We start from the raw sequence: 15,738 nt of genomic DNA, 5'->3' as shown, positions 1-15,738 counted from the left end.
TCATGAAAGAAAGTTAAGTAAAGCTGGAATCATTTGGTGCTTAGGACTCCCAGTCCTGTATGTTTCCCCATCAGCTCACTGACTGCAGTGGTACCAGGATGAATCATGAGTGATCTTCTAGTGGACCACAGCGAAGTGCATGGTAAAGTCTGCCTCCTTCTGGAGGACAACTTCCGTCAGATCAGTTAAAGATTTCTGTGACAAAATAAATAACAGGTATTGCTAATACCCTGAATGATGTCAGTGCATTTGAAATTCACTCACTGAGTAGAAAAAAAAGAAATTACAGAAAAATGGGAAAAAATACACCTGGGGAAAATACAAGGAAACAGATCCCCAATTTTTATCAATACAGCATGAGGACATGCTGCCAGAAGATAACACACCATGAAGGCCTGGGGGACAGTGGGGGCCTGTAAAGTTTAGTATTTGCTGTTATGTTAGTGCCCAGGGAAAAAGAGCCCAAGTGATAATATTGTGATGTAATGCCTTGTCCAGCAGACTAAGAAGCAGCTTCTTTTAGAGTGTCTAGTTCTGTAGTTCTAGTTGTAAAAAGGTGAGAAGTGGGGGAGTTGGGAAAGAGTGTTCATGGGATATTTAGGACACAGGATTCTGGGTGGGAGTGAGGAAGGATGAAAAGAGAATTAGCATTGGCAGTGAGTCAGGTGGGGGTAATTGGTAGTTGCGTGTGGTGGGGCAAACTGCGTGTTTCTCTGATTTGAGCACCATGTGTTGGCTGGGATCTTTTGGAAATACAGAATATCTCTGCTCCATACTTCATTATGTCTAGCAGATGTTGCTTTTATGTGTTTGAGTTCAATTTGCAGAATGAACATGGTGTCGTAAAAGCATACTCCTAAAAACAGAAGAGAGGAAACCAGTTAACTGGCCTGTTACCAGGACAGTTTTAAGAAGGGACAGGCTTTTAGCTGTGGGCTGTCTGAACTACAAAAGTGAGAATAATCTAAGAAGAAAACCAGTGACATGACATGTTTATTGATGTAAACTGTAAATAAAGAATGTTCAGTCACATTTTTAGAAAAAATGTAAAATATTCAGCAGCTAATGGGAACTTTCACTGGATGGTTGCCTCCTTCCTATACTCCATCCCCTAATATTTAAAAAAGAAATTGTTTTCTTGCAAAATTTGCCAGTGATCCAAAATAAAATAAAATCTTCCCTTTCCATGGCTCAGTATCTTCAGGTTATTACAACAAACCTTTTCAGCTTTTGAATCTTAATAGAGTCAAAATATTGAGTCAGTTCATCAGCACTAAATGATTAGATTTTTGCTTTATGCATGTTTTGAAAGCAGGCCTTGATATAGAAGGTTTATTTACGTAACAGTGCTATTGCTCAATGCCCTTGCATTTTTCTGCACATGCTATCTTAATGGAAATTTACTGGAAAATTCTTGCCAGAATAAACACATTCCTTCAGGAGCGAAAAGCTTAATGTACTTTTCGTTCAACGGCACCTCTTTCCTGTGAGCAGATAAAACACATTATTTGACATTAGTCATTATACTTCACACATTCTGCAGTTCTCATCGTGGGGCTAAGGTTGTAGAAAATAGGAATATAGTAGACAGTCTTAAAATGAGAGGTAAAACAAAAGCAAGGAAGGGTATCCATATATCGGACATGAAATCAAAAGTGAATTTGGCAGATACTCTGTGAAATTAGTTTGAGCTAGTCCTGATAAAGCAGGATTAAGGATTATGAACCAAAGATCAGTTGAGCTGGTGATCACAGAAATAAAAAATATAGTTTACTTTTCATTTCTAAGAGAAAGAGAGCATTTTCATTTGCATTTTAATTTAAGAGTCAGAAGTGTAAACCCTAAATGGAGGACACTGATGGTATCATGGCCACTGGGTGAGAGAAGGGATCAGAGTGGGATATAAGGTTGTAAACAGGAGTCGGGGCAGGGAGGGAGAAACTGTCTCTGAATTAAGGGATGGGGAGGCAAACTGTACAATGGAGACTAGAGGAAAGAGATTCACACAAACACGTCTAGACCTCCTCCTGTTGGCCCTCATCTAACACTGACCACCCCCCACCATCACCACCCCAGGACTGCTACTGGAGTGAGATGATAGGAATTGTTGCATTAATAAAATGTGTAATCAAGACAGAACCATTTTTACAGGGATAAAACTGGCCAATTAGCATATTACAGTTAAGTCAGTTATATTGCATTTATTTGCAGCAATAGGTAATTAACTGCTTTGACTTTTTCTGAGAAGTCAGTTGGAATTAAACTACTGGGTAGATTCCACCAGAGTTTAGTGACCTTCTTCCTTATGCCATATTAAATCCTACTATTTTAAATAATTATGGGAGAGGCCAGTTTCAATGTGAAAATGTTCACAGACAATTAAAGAATTTTGTTTTATTGCATTTCTTTTTATTTTCTCTATGTGCAGTAAGTAAAACCAGTCTAGCAAGAGTGTATCACTTCCTAATGTCCTCTTGGGAGATTAAAAAAGCAATTTGAAATTAGAATAACAAAATACTCATTCACCAATTATTATCTCTACTCAAATTATATTTCTAAAAATTATTGAATATAAAGGGGAAAAACATAGCTGAAAAATTTCCTCCTTCAAGTAATAAGGCTTTTCCTCTTCTATCTCAATAACCTTTAATCAGTTGCTTTCTAAGAACAAATTTTCAGGTTTAAAGGAGCCTTAAAATAATTTAAGTGAAATGGAAATGTAAAAATATTTATCACATGGCTGTTTGTTCATTGCCAAAGTTTTCTGTAGAGGATAAACCTTTTCATTCTACAAACATGTTATAATCAGTAGCCTCTCAAGGTAAACAGTTTCAAACCAAATATCTCTTTGGTTTTGTTAAGGAGAACTTGAGTTTCCAAGTTCTCCAGCTTAGTATTATGATATTGTAGAAATAGTACTACTTCCTCATGTACTAAATGAACCATGTTTTCTTTTGACTTTACAGTAGAAGATATGGCCAGTATACTATGAACCAGGAAGTCACCAAAGTTACAGAAAGACCTCCATTTGATCGATCAAGTTCCCAGGATTCTTTGGATGAACTATCTATGGAAGCTTATTGGACTGAACTAGAAAATATCAAGAAATCTCATGAAAACAGACAAGATGATCAAGAGGTGGTGGTTGTCAAAGAGCCTGATGGTAATGGTGAAATTAATAAAACTTTTTCTTAGTTTATTTTATATGTATTGATGGGAAATGAATACATAGGAAGAAAGAAATTAAAATGAGGAAAACCAGAAAAAAAATAGTAGTTGCCTTTCAACTTAAAAAATGACGTAATTGTGGCAAATTATAGATGCAGCTGCCAAATATAAATGATATAAGTAAATTCACTGAGTTTTGAATATGGCTAGAGACTCTTATTGGCTAAGCTGTATCATAGACTCTTAGGGCTGGACTTGATCTTTGAAATCATCTAACGTCTCTTTAAATTCCATCTGTGGTATCCTAGCCCCATGGTTGTTTGGCCTCAAGTGAGTACAGCTGCTGCTGATGTTGATGTTTTTCCATTGTTCAGTCAGCTTGAGCTGTTTTGATGTTCTTTATTTTATTGATTTGCAATCTGTTCCACACTACCTTTGACTCGCTTATTGTCAATCTACTTTCTGGAAGAGCAGAACAAATCTGCTCTGTTGTTTGCATGACAGCTTTTCAAATGATTGAGGATAGTTATCTTGTTACTAGACAAATAACTTTTTTCTAGAAGGAGAAAGATTCACATAAATCAGTCCTTGGTGGTGGATTGCAGGCCTATCCTCATCTTGGTCATCTTATCTTTCAGACTGTTGTCTTCTAGACTGGCAACAGTGACACAGTTCAGCCAGCTAAGCTTAGGGTGGAGATTTTGACGGCGAAAGTGGAAGGTGGTATTAGCATTTTTAGCCTCCCTATTTACTTCTCATATTTGGTTCATAATTGCTGTCATCTCTATCTGCGTTTCCCACAGTCCCCATTATTGTACTTGATATTCTGGAAGAAGCGTGGAAAAATTTACTTTTTTCCCTCCTCTTAAATTTCATGCTTTAAAAAAAAAAAAATCAGCGTTAAATTCAAGAAGACACTAGGTTTCTCATGTCTAACTCTGGTGTCTATTATATTAGCTTGCCTTCCATGCCTTGTGCTGACCATAAGTTTGTAAGTATATCTTTGGTGTACAGGCTGATACAGATTCCAAAAAAGAGCCACGATCAGTATCTTGGGACCCACAGCTAGCAGTGATCTGTTTTTCAACAGAAGACTTCTTAATGATGCAAAATGACTTAGCATCAAGTTGTTTAGTTCTAAAATCTGCATAGGTTTTTCTCCTTTGCTATAACATTGCTTGGAAAAAAAAAAAGCAACCATTAATACTTCAGATATGCAGATGACACCACCCTTATGGCAGAAAGTGAAGAGGAGCTAAAAAGCCTCTTGATGAAAGTGAAAGAGGAGAGTGAAAAAGTTGGCTTAAAGCTCAACATTCAGAAAACGAAGATCATGGCATGTGGTCCCATCACTTCATGGGAAATAGATGGGGAAACAGTGGAAACAGTGTCAGACTTTATTTTTTGGGGCTCCAAAATCATTGCAGATGGTGACTGCAGCCATGAAATTTAAAAGATGCTTACTCCTTGGAAGGACAGTTATGACCAACCTAGATAACATATTCAAAAGCAGAGATATTACTTTGCCAACAAAGGTCCGTCTAGTCAAGGCAATGGTTTTTCTTGTGGTCATGTATGGATGTGAGAGTTGGACTGTGAAGAAAGCTGAGTGCTGAAGAACTGATGCTTTTGAATTGTGGTGTTGGAGAAGACTCTTGAGAGTCCCTTGGACTGCAAGGAGATCCAACCAGTCCATCCTAAAGGAGATCAGTCCTGGGTGTTCTTTGGAAGGAATGATGCTAAAGCTGAAACTCCAATACTTTGGCCACCTCATGCGAAGAGTTGACTCATTGGAAAAGACTATGATGCTGGAAGGGATTGGGGGCAGGAGGAGAAGGGGACGACAGAGGAGGAGATGGCTGGATGGCATCAGCGACTCAATGGACATGGGTTTGGGTGGACTCCAGGAGTTGGTGATGGACAGGGAGGCCTGGCATGCTGCAATTCATGGGGTCGCAAAGAGTCGGACACAACTGAGCAACTGAACTGAACTGAATACTTGTGAGAGGAAAGTTGGAGATTTTCCTTAATTTAACATTGATTTGTAAAAGAAAATGATAGCCAGCTCATCCTTTTATTTGGGTTCTCTTTCATTTTACTCTCATTCTTCTCACTTTACCAATCCAGTTAAGCTTATTTGTAATAATAGTATCTTTCAACCTTTCTGATCAATGTTTCAAGATGGCAGCAGCATACCGGTGGCCTGCAGAGTAAGGAGTAAGCATTCTGCGGAAAGAAGCACTCAAGCCTGATACATAGCCGTGTGTCAGCTATGTCATAACTCTCCAAGGCTAAAATGGATTCATAAAATGTTGTTCATGATGTGATTAACAAGAATTGGGAGTGTTTCTACACACCCATGCCTTTTCTTTGACTTTAAATAGTTTGAATTTTACCTCTACTTTTTAATGGGACAAGCTGCTCTGTCTTGTAATCTTGTTTACTTCCCTTATGGCAGTATCAGCTTTTTCTGACCTTTTTTTGAGTTCTACTTTAATATTTTTAATAATCATGGTGAGTTTTTATGTCAGTGAACAGTTTTTGTTGCCTGGCAGGCAGAATGCCCTGCACTGCCTTATGTTTCTTGAAGTCAAGGTTATTGATACTTCATTTCTGCCCTCATGGAGTCTAGATAGTAGAGAAGCTATAGACAAGCACACTGATCAGTGCTCTGTCTTGTGCTGCGGGCTATAATGGGCCTCTGCAAAGTTCTTTGCATGTGACATGCTCACATTTGGTTATGAGGCAACCAGGGCAGCTGTGCTTTAGTTTACAGATGAGAAAACAGAGTCAGCTTGAGGCTAAGTGACTTGACCAAAATGACGTGGCCATCAAGGTGCAGGAATGGAGTATGGACAGATCTTTTGTGTCCCAAGTCCTTGGGTTTTTGATGTCCTCTATAAATGTGGAGCTTGGAGTAAATCTATTCTAGTTGTCATTCAGTTTTTCTACAATCATCAATAAATTTTTTTTGGCTATGCCTCACAGCAAGTGGGATCTTAGTTCCCTGACCAGGGACCAAACCCTCACCCTCTGCAATAGGAGCCTAGACCATCGGGAAAGTCTTGAATTGTCAACAGATCTTACACAATATTTGCTTTGCTGTTTACTCCCTTACAGTGTTTTGAATTGATTCAGTTGTTTAATTAGTTTCCTATAATCTACTTTTTTTTTTTTTTTTCTGAAAATAGTTTGTGTTAAAAAAAAAAATGTAAAGAAAGAAAAACAGGACTCTGGTATCCTGACTGGGGGGTTAAAAAATTAATTTGAAATTGATTAGTTCCTGATGTCCAGATGCTTTTTACTTCTTTGCCACACTGTCAGCTACAGAGAGCAGAGAAAATAAGCCTTTCCATCAATTAGGGTCGGACTCTGGGATAGTGCTGAATGTAAGCCAAGAAATAGAGCTTTAATGGCCATCCCCAGCATCGACTTCCTTCTGTAACTTGATGGAAGTAAGTTATCTTTTCATTGCTTGCTCATCTCTGGAAAGGGAACAGTATTATCTTCCTCTAGTTAATCTGCAGGGAAGTTAGAGAGGTTAATCACATGTGAAGTCATTTAAAAATTTTAATTGAGTATATATGAAATGGATCTAAAATTTGATATCTTTATGGCTGGAGTTTATGGCAGTGCTCCAAGTTTCAGATAATGATTCTTAGCACTGTGGCTGGGTTATGGTACAAGAGTTTTAGTAAGGGTTTTTAAAATAGTTTTTAAAAATGTAGAAGTTCTCATATTTTGTGATTTAAATACCATTTTTTCTTTACTATCTCAGAGGGAGAGTTGGAAGAAGAGTGGCTTAAGGAGGCTGGTTTGTCCAATCTCTTTGGAGAGACTGCTGGAGATCCCCAAGAGAGCATGGTGTTTTTATCAACGCTGACCCGGACGCAGGCGGCAGCTGTTCAGAAACGAGTAGAGACTGTCTCCCAGACCTTGAGGAAAAAAAACAAACAGTACCAGGTTCCTGACGTCAGAGACATATTTGCTCAACAGACAGGGTCAAAAGAAAAGGAGGTAGGTTTTCTTTTTCAGTAACGTAGAGGAATTATGGCTTAGACTCAGTTGAACCCATCCAGTTAAATTCATATCATTAAAAACTTAATGGGCATGTATATATAAGGCCACCATAGCTTAGTTGGTAAAGAATCCTCTTGCAATGCAGGAGACCCTGGTTTAATTCCTGGGTTGGGAAGATCCTCTGGAGAAAGGATAGGATACCCACTATAGTATTCTTGGGCTTCCCTGGTCACTCAGCTGGTAAAGAATCTGCCTTCAATGCTGGAGACCTGGGTTTGATCTCTGGGTTGGGAAGATCCCCTGGAGAAGGGAAAGGCTACCCACTCCAGTATTCTGGCCCAGAGAATTCCTTGGACTATATAGTCGATGGAGGTTGCAGAGAGTTAGACATGACTGAGCGACTTTCACTTTTCATATGTAAGGCACCAAAGCTCCATGCTGGCCGTGATCAAGAAGAATTCGATCCCTGTCCTTCCAAAAGTTACCTGCTGATGGGGCAGAAAAGGAAACAAGTTAAAATTCTCCGTGACAGTCCCTGCAGTGTGTCCTTGGAGCTTTGGGAGTGCCCCAACCCCCTGGACAATGTGACTGCTAGTTGTTACTTAGCAGTCAGAGGCAGGAGGTTCTTTTTTCCACATTTACTCGTGTAGGAAAATTTGCTTTTTTAAAGACTCATGTGGGGATGAATGGAAGTGGAATGCAAGGAACCTAATTGCAGCTGAATTATAAAACAGGAACCCTGAACATGAAATAACTTCCCCTTTGTGTCTAGTGCCTAGCATGTAGAGGATTGGAATAGATATTTGCCATGATGATGAATTTATTAGTGGAAGCTGTTGGAGTCTGGTGGAGACTCTGGGGCTGATGGCTATCTAAGAAAACATGGTACCAGTCAGAGACCTGAATGGACTAGAACAGTGCTACTCAGGTTAGCCATTTGGTAGGCTGTTTATGGAGTGCCCATGAGGACCTTAAGAGCTTGCCCAAAATGAAAATTAATATCTGCCCCAGCAAGAAACCTGCTACAAACAGAAAAAAAGGTCAGCTGAACTTAATGGTGTTCTTAGGGTCAAAGTTGGTTTACACATTGAACTGTTCTCAGATGACAGCATAGCTCTGGTCTAGAAGACTCATGTGGGTAGATGAAGTAAGAGCAAACAGAAGAGGTCTTAAATGAGGATTGTAGTGATGATAATAGCAATTATTATAGCAGTAGCCACCACCACTGAACACTTACTGTGCTGACTACTTTCCATGCCTTATTTCATTTCATCCTTAGAGCTGTCCTACGCGTGAGGTTTCATCATTTCTATTCTACCGCCGAGGCTCATAGACTTTAAGTAACTTGCTCGATGGTCCCATAGATAGTAAAACCCAAATTTGTCAGACTCTAAATATGTGCTTTTAGCCACTATACATCCTACTACATTTGAGTTTACATATATGATTATGATATTAAGTAATCCCAGTAAATACATGAGATTGTATTTACACTATAAATAAAGGGTAACAAAAATCTTTTTTTAAAAATTTGGGAATAAGAAGATATATTTAAGGTATCTTTCTGTCATATAGAGGTTTTTTGGCTTTTTGTAAACATTTCATTCTTCTAAGAAATCCTGCATAGTTGCAGATTGCTTCTCTGTATGGTCAATTGTAGATAAAATCCAGTCCATTTTATGGGAGTTTTGGGGTCACAGGATTGCTCCAGACAGATCTGTTGCGGCTGTGAGGCAGTTACATACTTGCGTGCCACCCATTCGTTATTTGGAAGGACTAGACTGCTTTTTTACAGCAGTAAAAAAATGAATAATAAGGAAATCCAGTATTATTGGCATTTCCTTCCCAATTAAAGAGCCCTCCCCGAGGGAGTTAAGAGGAAGCCAAAAGCGGGAGGGGACAGAGAACTGAGCCTCAGCAAACCATATTCTGTGGGATTCCTGCCAGTCTTGAAGAGGATGTTGCTTCTCAGTGCTAGAAGCAACATTTTTTAGCGAATCCTTGCTAGTGTCTGAATCGCATGGTTTGAATTCAAGGTAATTGGTGGGTTGTATCGGCTGATGGAGTCAATAAACGAAAAACAGCACAAGTGAATTAAAATAATGTTAACTTACACTTTCTGCCTTTAATTGAAATATGACCACCCGTTAGAAATATGTCTTCCAACCCTCAAGTAAATAGGGGCCAGACTTAGCAGCAGCAGCAGCCATCTTTACTTGCATTTCTTCTGTTCTCAAGTAAATGCAGTATGCCCTCCATATCCCTGGCCTCTGCACCTGTGGATAGGGAGGGCTGACTGTGCTCTGCCATTCTTTATAAGGGACCGGAGCATCCTCCAGTGTTGGTATTCATGGGGTTGGGGGTGTCCTTTAACCAGTCTCCCACAGATACTGAGCGACGACTGTCCATATTCAGCTCTTCCATGTTTAATGCTTCCTCACGAAGCCCTTGCTGACACTGGGAAATAAAATACAGAAATGAATACCATCTGCACTGTCATCTTCAATTGCTTAGGAAAACAATTTCAACCACATGCTCCAAAATATGTGTTCATATGTAAGATTAGAGTTACTCACTGTGTTGACGGTGCCGTGGAGGGCCAGCCTTCTGCAGGCTTGGGGTGGAGGGAGGAAGGTGGTATTGCTCTGCCTGAGGGGGATCGAAGTAGTGTCCCTTTGTGATTGGTACTCACTGTGTACTATCCTGCATCATCTAAGGAGAGCACCTCCACGTGCCTGCCCTGGTGCTTTTCCCGCTCTTCTTAGATTGCAGGTGGAGAGGGGAGTCCTTCTCTGCTAACACTTGAGCCGCGATGTGTGGGGAGGGGACTACAGAGGCTCCCTTCTTTGGTATTGAAATGAAAGTCCACTAGAATGAGTACTTTAAAAACAATTCATTCAGATAGACCTCTGTGTATGATTGACCGAGGCTCCCCTTCCTGATTCCTTCTGGAGCCTTACTTGGAAAGGAGGGAGTACTGGCTGGACACACTTACTGGTGAGAGGAGCCAGCTGCATTTTACTGTGTCCGTAAACCCTTGGAGGGCTTCATTTCTTTGGCTGTCACTGTCCCAACCCCTTGAAAGAGGAGTTCCTGTGACTGTCTAAGCTCTTATTACCTGCTTGGTAAATTAGTTTTAATTTCTCTCACATTTATTACTAGCTTTTTAAAAAAGAAGTATTCTAGTTTTTACCTATATGTCAGTTTATAATTTTATTTTATAACCATGTCATTGAGAAAGAATTCACATAGCATCCAGTTCACCCATTTAAAGTTTACAATACAGAGATTTTTAGTGTAGTCATATATATGCAACCATCACCACAGTCATTTTAGCACGTTTTCATCATCTCCAAAAGAAACCCCATACCCATAGCAGGCATTCCTTGTCTTCCCCTCCTTCCCCTTAGGCAACCACTAATCTTTGTTTCTGTGACTTGCCTGTTCTGAAGATTTCGTAGAAGTGGAATCACACAGTATGTGGTCCTTGTGACTTTCACTTCATATCATGTTTGCGAGGTTCATCCATGTTGTCCCATGTATCTGTAGTTTCTTTACTTTTGTTTCTTTTTAGTGTCAAATAACATTCCATTGTGTGGGATGGCTCACATTTTATTTATCTACTCATTTGTTAATGGATATTAACTTTTTGAGATGTTGTCTTATTGGTGTTCCTGATGGTAGGGACACTTGATATTGCCTGCATTTCCACAGAGCTTAGTATTATGTCTTGTATGTTGTGGGTGATCACGTATTTGTTGGCTGGTTGCTTGTTAATTATAACCGTAGTCCTTTTATTTCTGTGGTATAAGTCTGAGTACATTTCTTGGGCTCTACAGGTTAGTAATAGAGTTATTTACAATACCATTTCTCTGGTTGTGAGTGGGAAATGACTAAATGGCCCATTTTCTATCTTTAGGCTCCAGATGGCACAGAATCACAATCAGTTGGAACAGATGAAAACAAATACCGAGGAAAAGATGGTAAGTTGGACCCGTTCTCTTGTATTTTCTCATTATTAGTATAACAAATAGATAAGACCATTTAAAACATTCATCTTCAAAAGCAAATTCAATTAAAATACTCATATCAGGTACCCAACTAGATAATTGCATAAGTCTGAGCATATAGGAGGAACCTGGTAGGCTGCAGTCCATGGGGTTGCAAAGAGTCGGACATGACTGAGTGACGTCACTTTCACTTTTCATTTTCATGCATTGGAGAAGGAACTGGCAACCCACTCCAGTGTTCTTGCCTGGAGAATCCCAGGGACGGGGGAGCCTGGTGGGCTGCCATCTATGGGGGCGGACACGACTGAAGCGACTTAGCAGCAGCAGCAGCAGCGGAGCATATAGTTGGGTTTTGAGTTTTTAAAAATATTTGTCTGCATCTATTCTAACATCTCTCTACATAGTTTTCTTGAATGCTTACCATGTGCCAGGTGCTATGCAGAGACATTTACCTAATTTAATATACTCACGAATGCTCTGTGATAAATATTATTCTTAACCCATTCAACAGATGAGAGAAGTAAGGTTTTGAGATATAAAGTCACTTCCCCAAGGCCATACAGCTAGTAAGGGGAGCCAATGAATTTGGAACTTTGTTTTCAAATCTTAAGTTCTTAGCTCATAAATGGATTGCTTTTAAGAAAGTTTAAAAAGACATTTTAAATTAAGATCTGGGGGTGGGGGGGCGAAAGTTGATTATAATTCTCCATTTCATTCCTTTTTCTGTATGTTATTTCAGAAATGAATTAGAAATTCAAAGCATGGATGAAAATAAATAGTAAGGATTTATTAGTACTTACCAAGAAAGAATTTAAAGCTATTTCATGGATTTACAAAAAGGAAAAATGTTCTAAAAGGTTTACAAAAAGGTCATAGGTTAATCCTTAATGTGTTGCTACTTAAATAATATAACAAAGATGGTCAGTGGCTGCCTGCATCCCAATTGGGACTTTGCTTTTGTTTATGTTCTTAATACCCAGTACCTGGGGTGTTCATGGCATTATTAGTGTCATACTTGGATTGGAAGTAGTGAAGGAAGAGTGTCAGGTAGACTGCGGAGGCCTGGGAAGTGTTCCCAGCCTTTCTATAAAAATCAGAGTTTTGTCCAAAATTACTGTTGTTGTTCATTTGCTAAGTCATGTCCAACTCTCTGTGGCCCCATGGACTGACCCCAGGCTCCTCTGTCCATTATCTCCCAGAGTTAGCTCAAATTTTTACCCATTGAGTCCGTGATGCTATCTAATCATCTTGTCCTCTATTGCCTCCTTCTCCTCCTGCCTTCAATCTTTCCCAGCATCAGGGTCTTTTCCAACAAATTGGCTCTTTACATCAGGTGGCCAGAGTATTGGAGCTTCAGCATCAGTCCTTCCAGAGAATATTCAGGGTTGATTTTCTGTAGGATTGACTGGTTTGATCTCCTTGGCAGTCCAAGGGACTCTCAAGAGTCTTCTTCAGCACCACAGTTCGAAAGCATCAGTTCTTTGGCATGCAGCCTTCTTTATGATCCAACTCTCACGTGCACATGACTACCGGAAAAACCATAGCTTTGACTAGATGGACCTTTGTTGGCAAAGTGATGTCTCTGCTTTTTAATACACTGCTAGGTTTGTCATAGCTCTCCTTCCAAAGAGCAAACATCTTTTAATTTCATGGCTACAAAGTCACCATTTGCAGTGACTTTAGAGGCCAAGAAAAGAAAATTTGTCACTTTGGGACATTTTAGAGTCTTGGAGCATCTAATATCTTTATCTTTCCTTCCATGCTTTTATCTCAGAACTTCTCTCCTGTATCCCTGCCTTCAAATAGATGCACACATGTAATATGTGTGGTGTATATATACATATATATTCATATGTATATATGTGTGTGCATGTGTGTGTATAGACACATGAGTCTATATATTTGTATTCATAAAAGCACCTGCCTTTTACTATTCTGTGGAAATTTCTTCAGTTACATAAGTATATCAGATTAAAATGATTGGGTATTTCCCCAGGGCTGTGTGCCTGCTGACACTGGAATGGCAGGCGGGCTGGAATAGCCCTTGATGGCTGGGTAGAGAACTGGGTTGTCAAGAGAGACAGGTGAACCTTTTGTGCCAGTGTCAATATGTTTTGGGCTTTGGAGAAGAGCGACTGGCAATTGCTAAATGAATACTGAGGAAAACATTGTCCTTTCTTGGTGTTTTCCTCCTTTGCTAGAGATGGTGATATCGCCTATATAAACAGAAGATCTGGAAGGCAAGCTCATTGTAGCAGCTTTTTCCAGCCTAGCTTGCGGCAGCCAAGTGGAATGTGACAAGCTTGCTGCCTGATTTACATCTGCTTTTGCTGGAATACTATGAAGTGGGCAGAGAGCCTCCAGTGAGAATAATAAGATAATGTGTATGACGCCATCCAAGTCACTGAGGATTTACTACTGCACCTGTTCTGGGCAACACCGTGCTCTTTTGCTAGCCAGTGAATTCCCTAGTGTTATGCAAACGTTGAAAGGTTCTGAATGAAATGCACAGAAAATATTGTCTGGAGTTCAAAAGTGGAGCGCTTTCCACTTGAAATATGAAAGCCTAGGCTACATAGTCTATTTTAAATGTTTTCTCTACACTTGGGCTTTTATGCATGTTCTATGAAAGTTACTCATTCTAAATGAAAATTATAACAGTTTAATGTTGCCAGGGTTGTTGCATTTCAAATTCATTAATCTACTGCTAAGTATCAATCGTCTCACCAAATTGTACACCATTATGTATTTGAAAGACCAATGTTCAATACATACATTTAGAAGTGTTAATAATGCCCAAATAATTTTTAAAACTTTCATGTAATATATATTTTCTTTTTTTGAGTTCCATGGAGGAAGTGAAATTATTTTTTTAAATAAAGTCATGGATTATTTTGGATAACTGAAAAACTTTGAGTTTTTTAAAATATTTGTAACTTGGTGCTATTGTCCACTTTAAAAACCAAAGGAGAAAATAGATTAAAATTGTATTATTTACACTTCAGGGCTTAAAGAGCCAAAAGGTTTATCTCAGCATTCTCTATTAATGTTTCTCCTTGAGAAAGTGAAAGTGAAGTCACTCAGTCGTGTCCGACTCTTTGCAACCCCGTGGACTGTAGCTTACCAGGCTCCTCCATCCATGGGATTCTCCAGACAAGAATACTGGAGTGGGTTGCCATTTCCTTCTCCAGGGGATCTTCCTGACCCAGGGATCGAACCCAGGTCCCCCACACTGCAAACAGATGCTTTACCCTCTGAGCCACCAGGGAGAGTAAATGATTAATTCATAAATACTTGTATTAGTGAATTAACCATCCATTTCTTAGATCATCCTGAAACTCTTTTTCTTGCTATCTGCCTTAACTGGAGTTATCATTTAATCCTTCTCTATATTGTGCTTTTTGTTTTTGCTAATATTTGGAGGAAATTCATATGTTTTAAATGTATTCTAACTTAATTATAATTTTTCTCCTCAGTTTTGAGTTCAGCACAGAACATTTATTTGTGTGTGGTGGGGGAGCTAGTGTTTATTGTAGCTCTGATGTGGGGCTGTTAAGAACAGGGAGTCCATTTAACATGCTTGTTCGTAAACACTCAGGTTTTGGAAAGGTAGCTTCTAATTTAAGAAAATGGCTAATCAGGTTTTTCCTTTCAGAATGGTTTCCTAGGAAACCAACATACATATTCACAGTAAAACATAAACTAGTGTAAACCAATGGGAAAATAAAACTCAAATTGTGCTTTGATATTTAAGTTAATACTTTAAAAATTAATCAGAGGTCTAGTTATCCTTAGTTTTAAACAAAATTGTCACAGGCTGTTGAAAAAGCATAATGTAGCATAGTTAGGAACAGATAAATACAATCAGAGATCCAAATTTACTTTTATTTTTGGACTTGACATAGGTCAGTTCTTTCTTACTTTCTTTACTGTGAGATGTGACCAGGGCCAGCTATATAATTTGCGAGGCTCAGTGCAAACTGAAAATGTAGAGCTTCTCATTCAAATTTCAAGGGGCAACAGCAGAGCATTAAACCCAGCGTGGGGCCCGTACCAAGCACTTTGAAAGTCCTACACCCGCGAACCCACCCTGCTTATTGAGTGGGAGTGAAAAAGGCTAGATTTAGATTTATTCTTTTTTTCTTTTGAGTAAAATATTTTTTGTGTTTGTTTTTTATTTAAATGACTATAAATATAGAAAATATATAGAAGATAATACAAATATGTTTTCTGAAGGCATCAGACTTTTAATAGTAAATGTGTATATATAACATATTTATTAAATTGAAAAACTTACCTTCCATCACCTTGTTGTGTTAGTATATATGCATTTGATTGTAGCGCATAAGCTTACTGATGTAATCTAGAGCCACTCACCATGAATTAAAAGTCACAGTGAGAAAATGACAATAATCCTGTCATTGATGCCAGGTGTTTTTCTAGTGTGAGTTGTGTTAAAACCAAAAACTTATCAAATAGCCAAATTTAGAAGTATTTTCTTCCAAGCTTAAACCTGATGTTTTCAGCAAAGAAGTTTTCA

The 15,738-nt window shown here is 38.9% G+C and overlaps 1 protein-coding gene across 1 annotated transcript in view; it reads left to right on the top strand.

The window, feature by feature from the left end:
* Positions 1 to 15,738, top strand: part of ARHGAP18 (Rho GTPase activating protein 18) — a 135,717-nt gene that overhangs the window by 63,520 nt on the left and 56,459 nt on the right. Inside the window, exons 2-4 of the mRNA XM_052645573.1 lie at positions 2,967 to 3,163; positions 6,947 to 7,185; positions 11,108 to 11,171. Of these exons, the coding sequence (XP_052501533.1) occupies positions 2,967 to 3,163; positions 6,947 to 7,185; positions 11,108 to 11,171 (500 nt within the window). The remainder of the gene's footprint in view (positions 1 to 2,966; positions 3,164 to 6,946; positions 7,186 to 11,107; positions 11,172 to 15,738) is intronic.

The sequence above is a fragment of the Budorcas taxicolor genome, chromosome 9 (genome assembly GCF_023091745.1).
Source record: "Budorcas taxicolor isolate Tak-1 chromosome 9, Takin1.1, whole genome shotgun sequence".
NCBI lineage: Eukaryota > Metazoa > Chordata > Mammalia > Artiodactyla > Bovidae > Budorcas > Budorcas taxicolor.
This window is presented reverse-complemented; position numbering and strand designations above follow the sequence as displayed.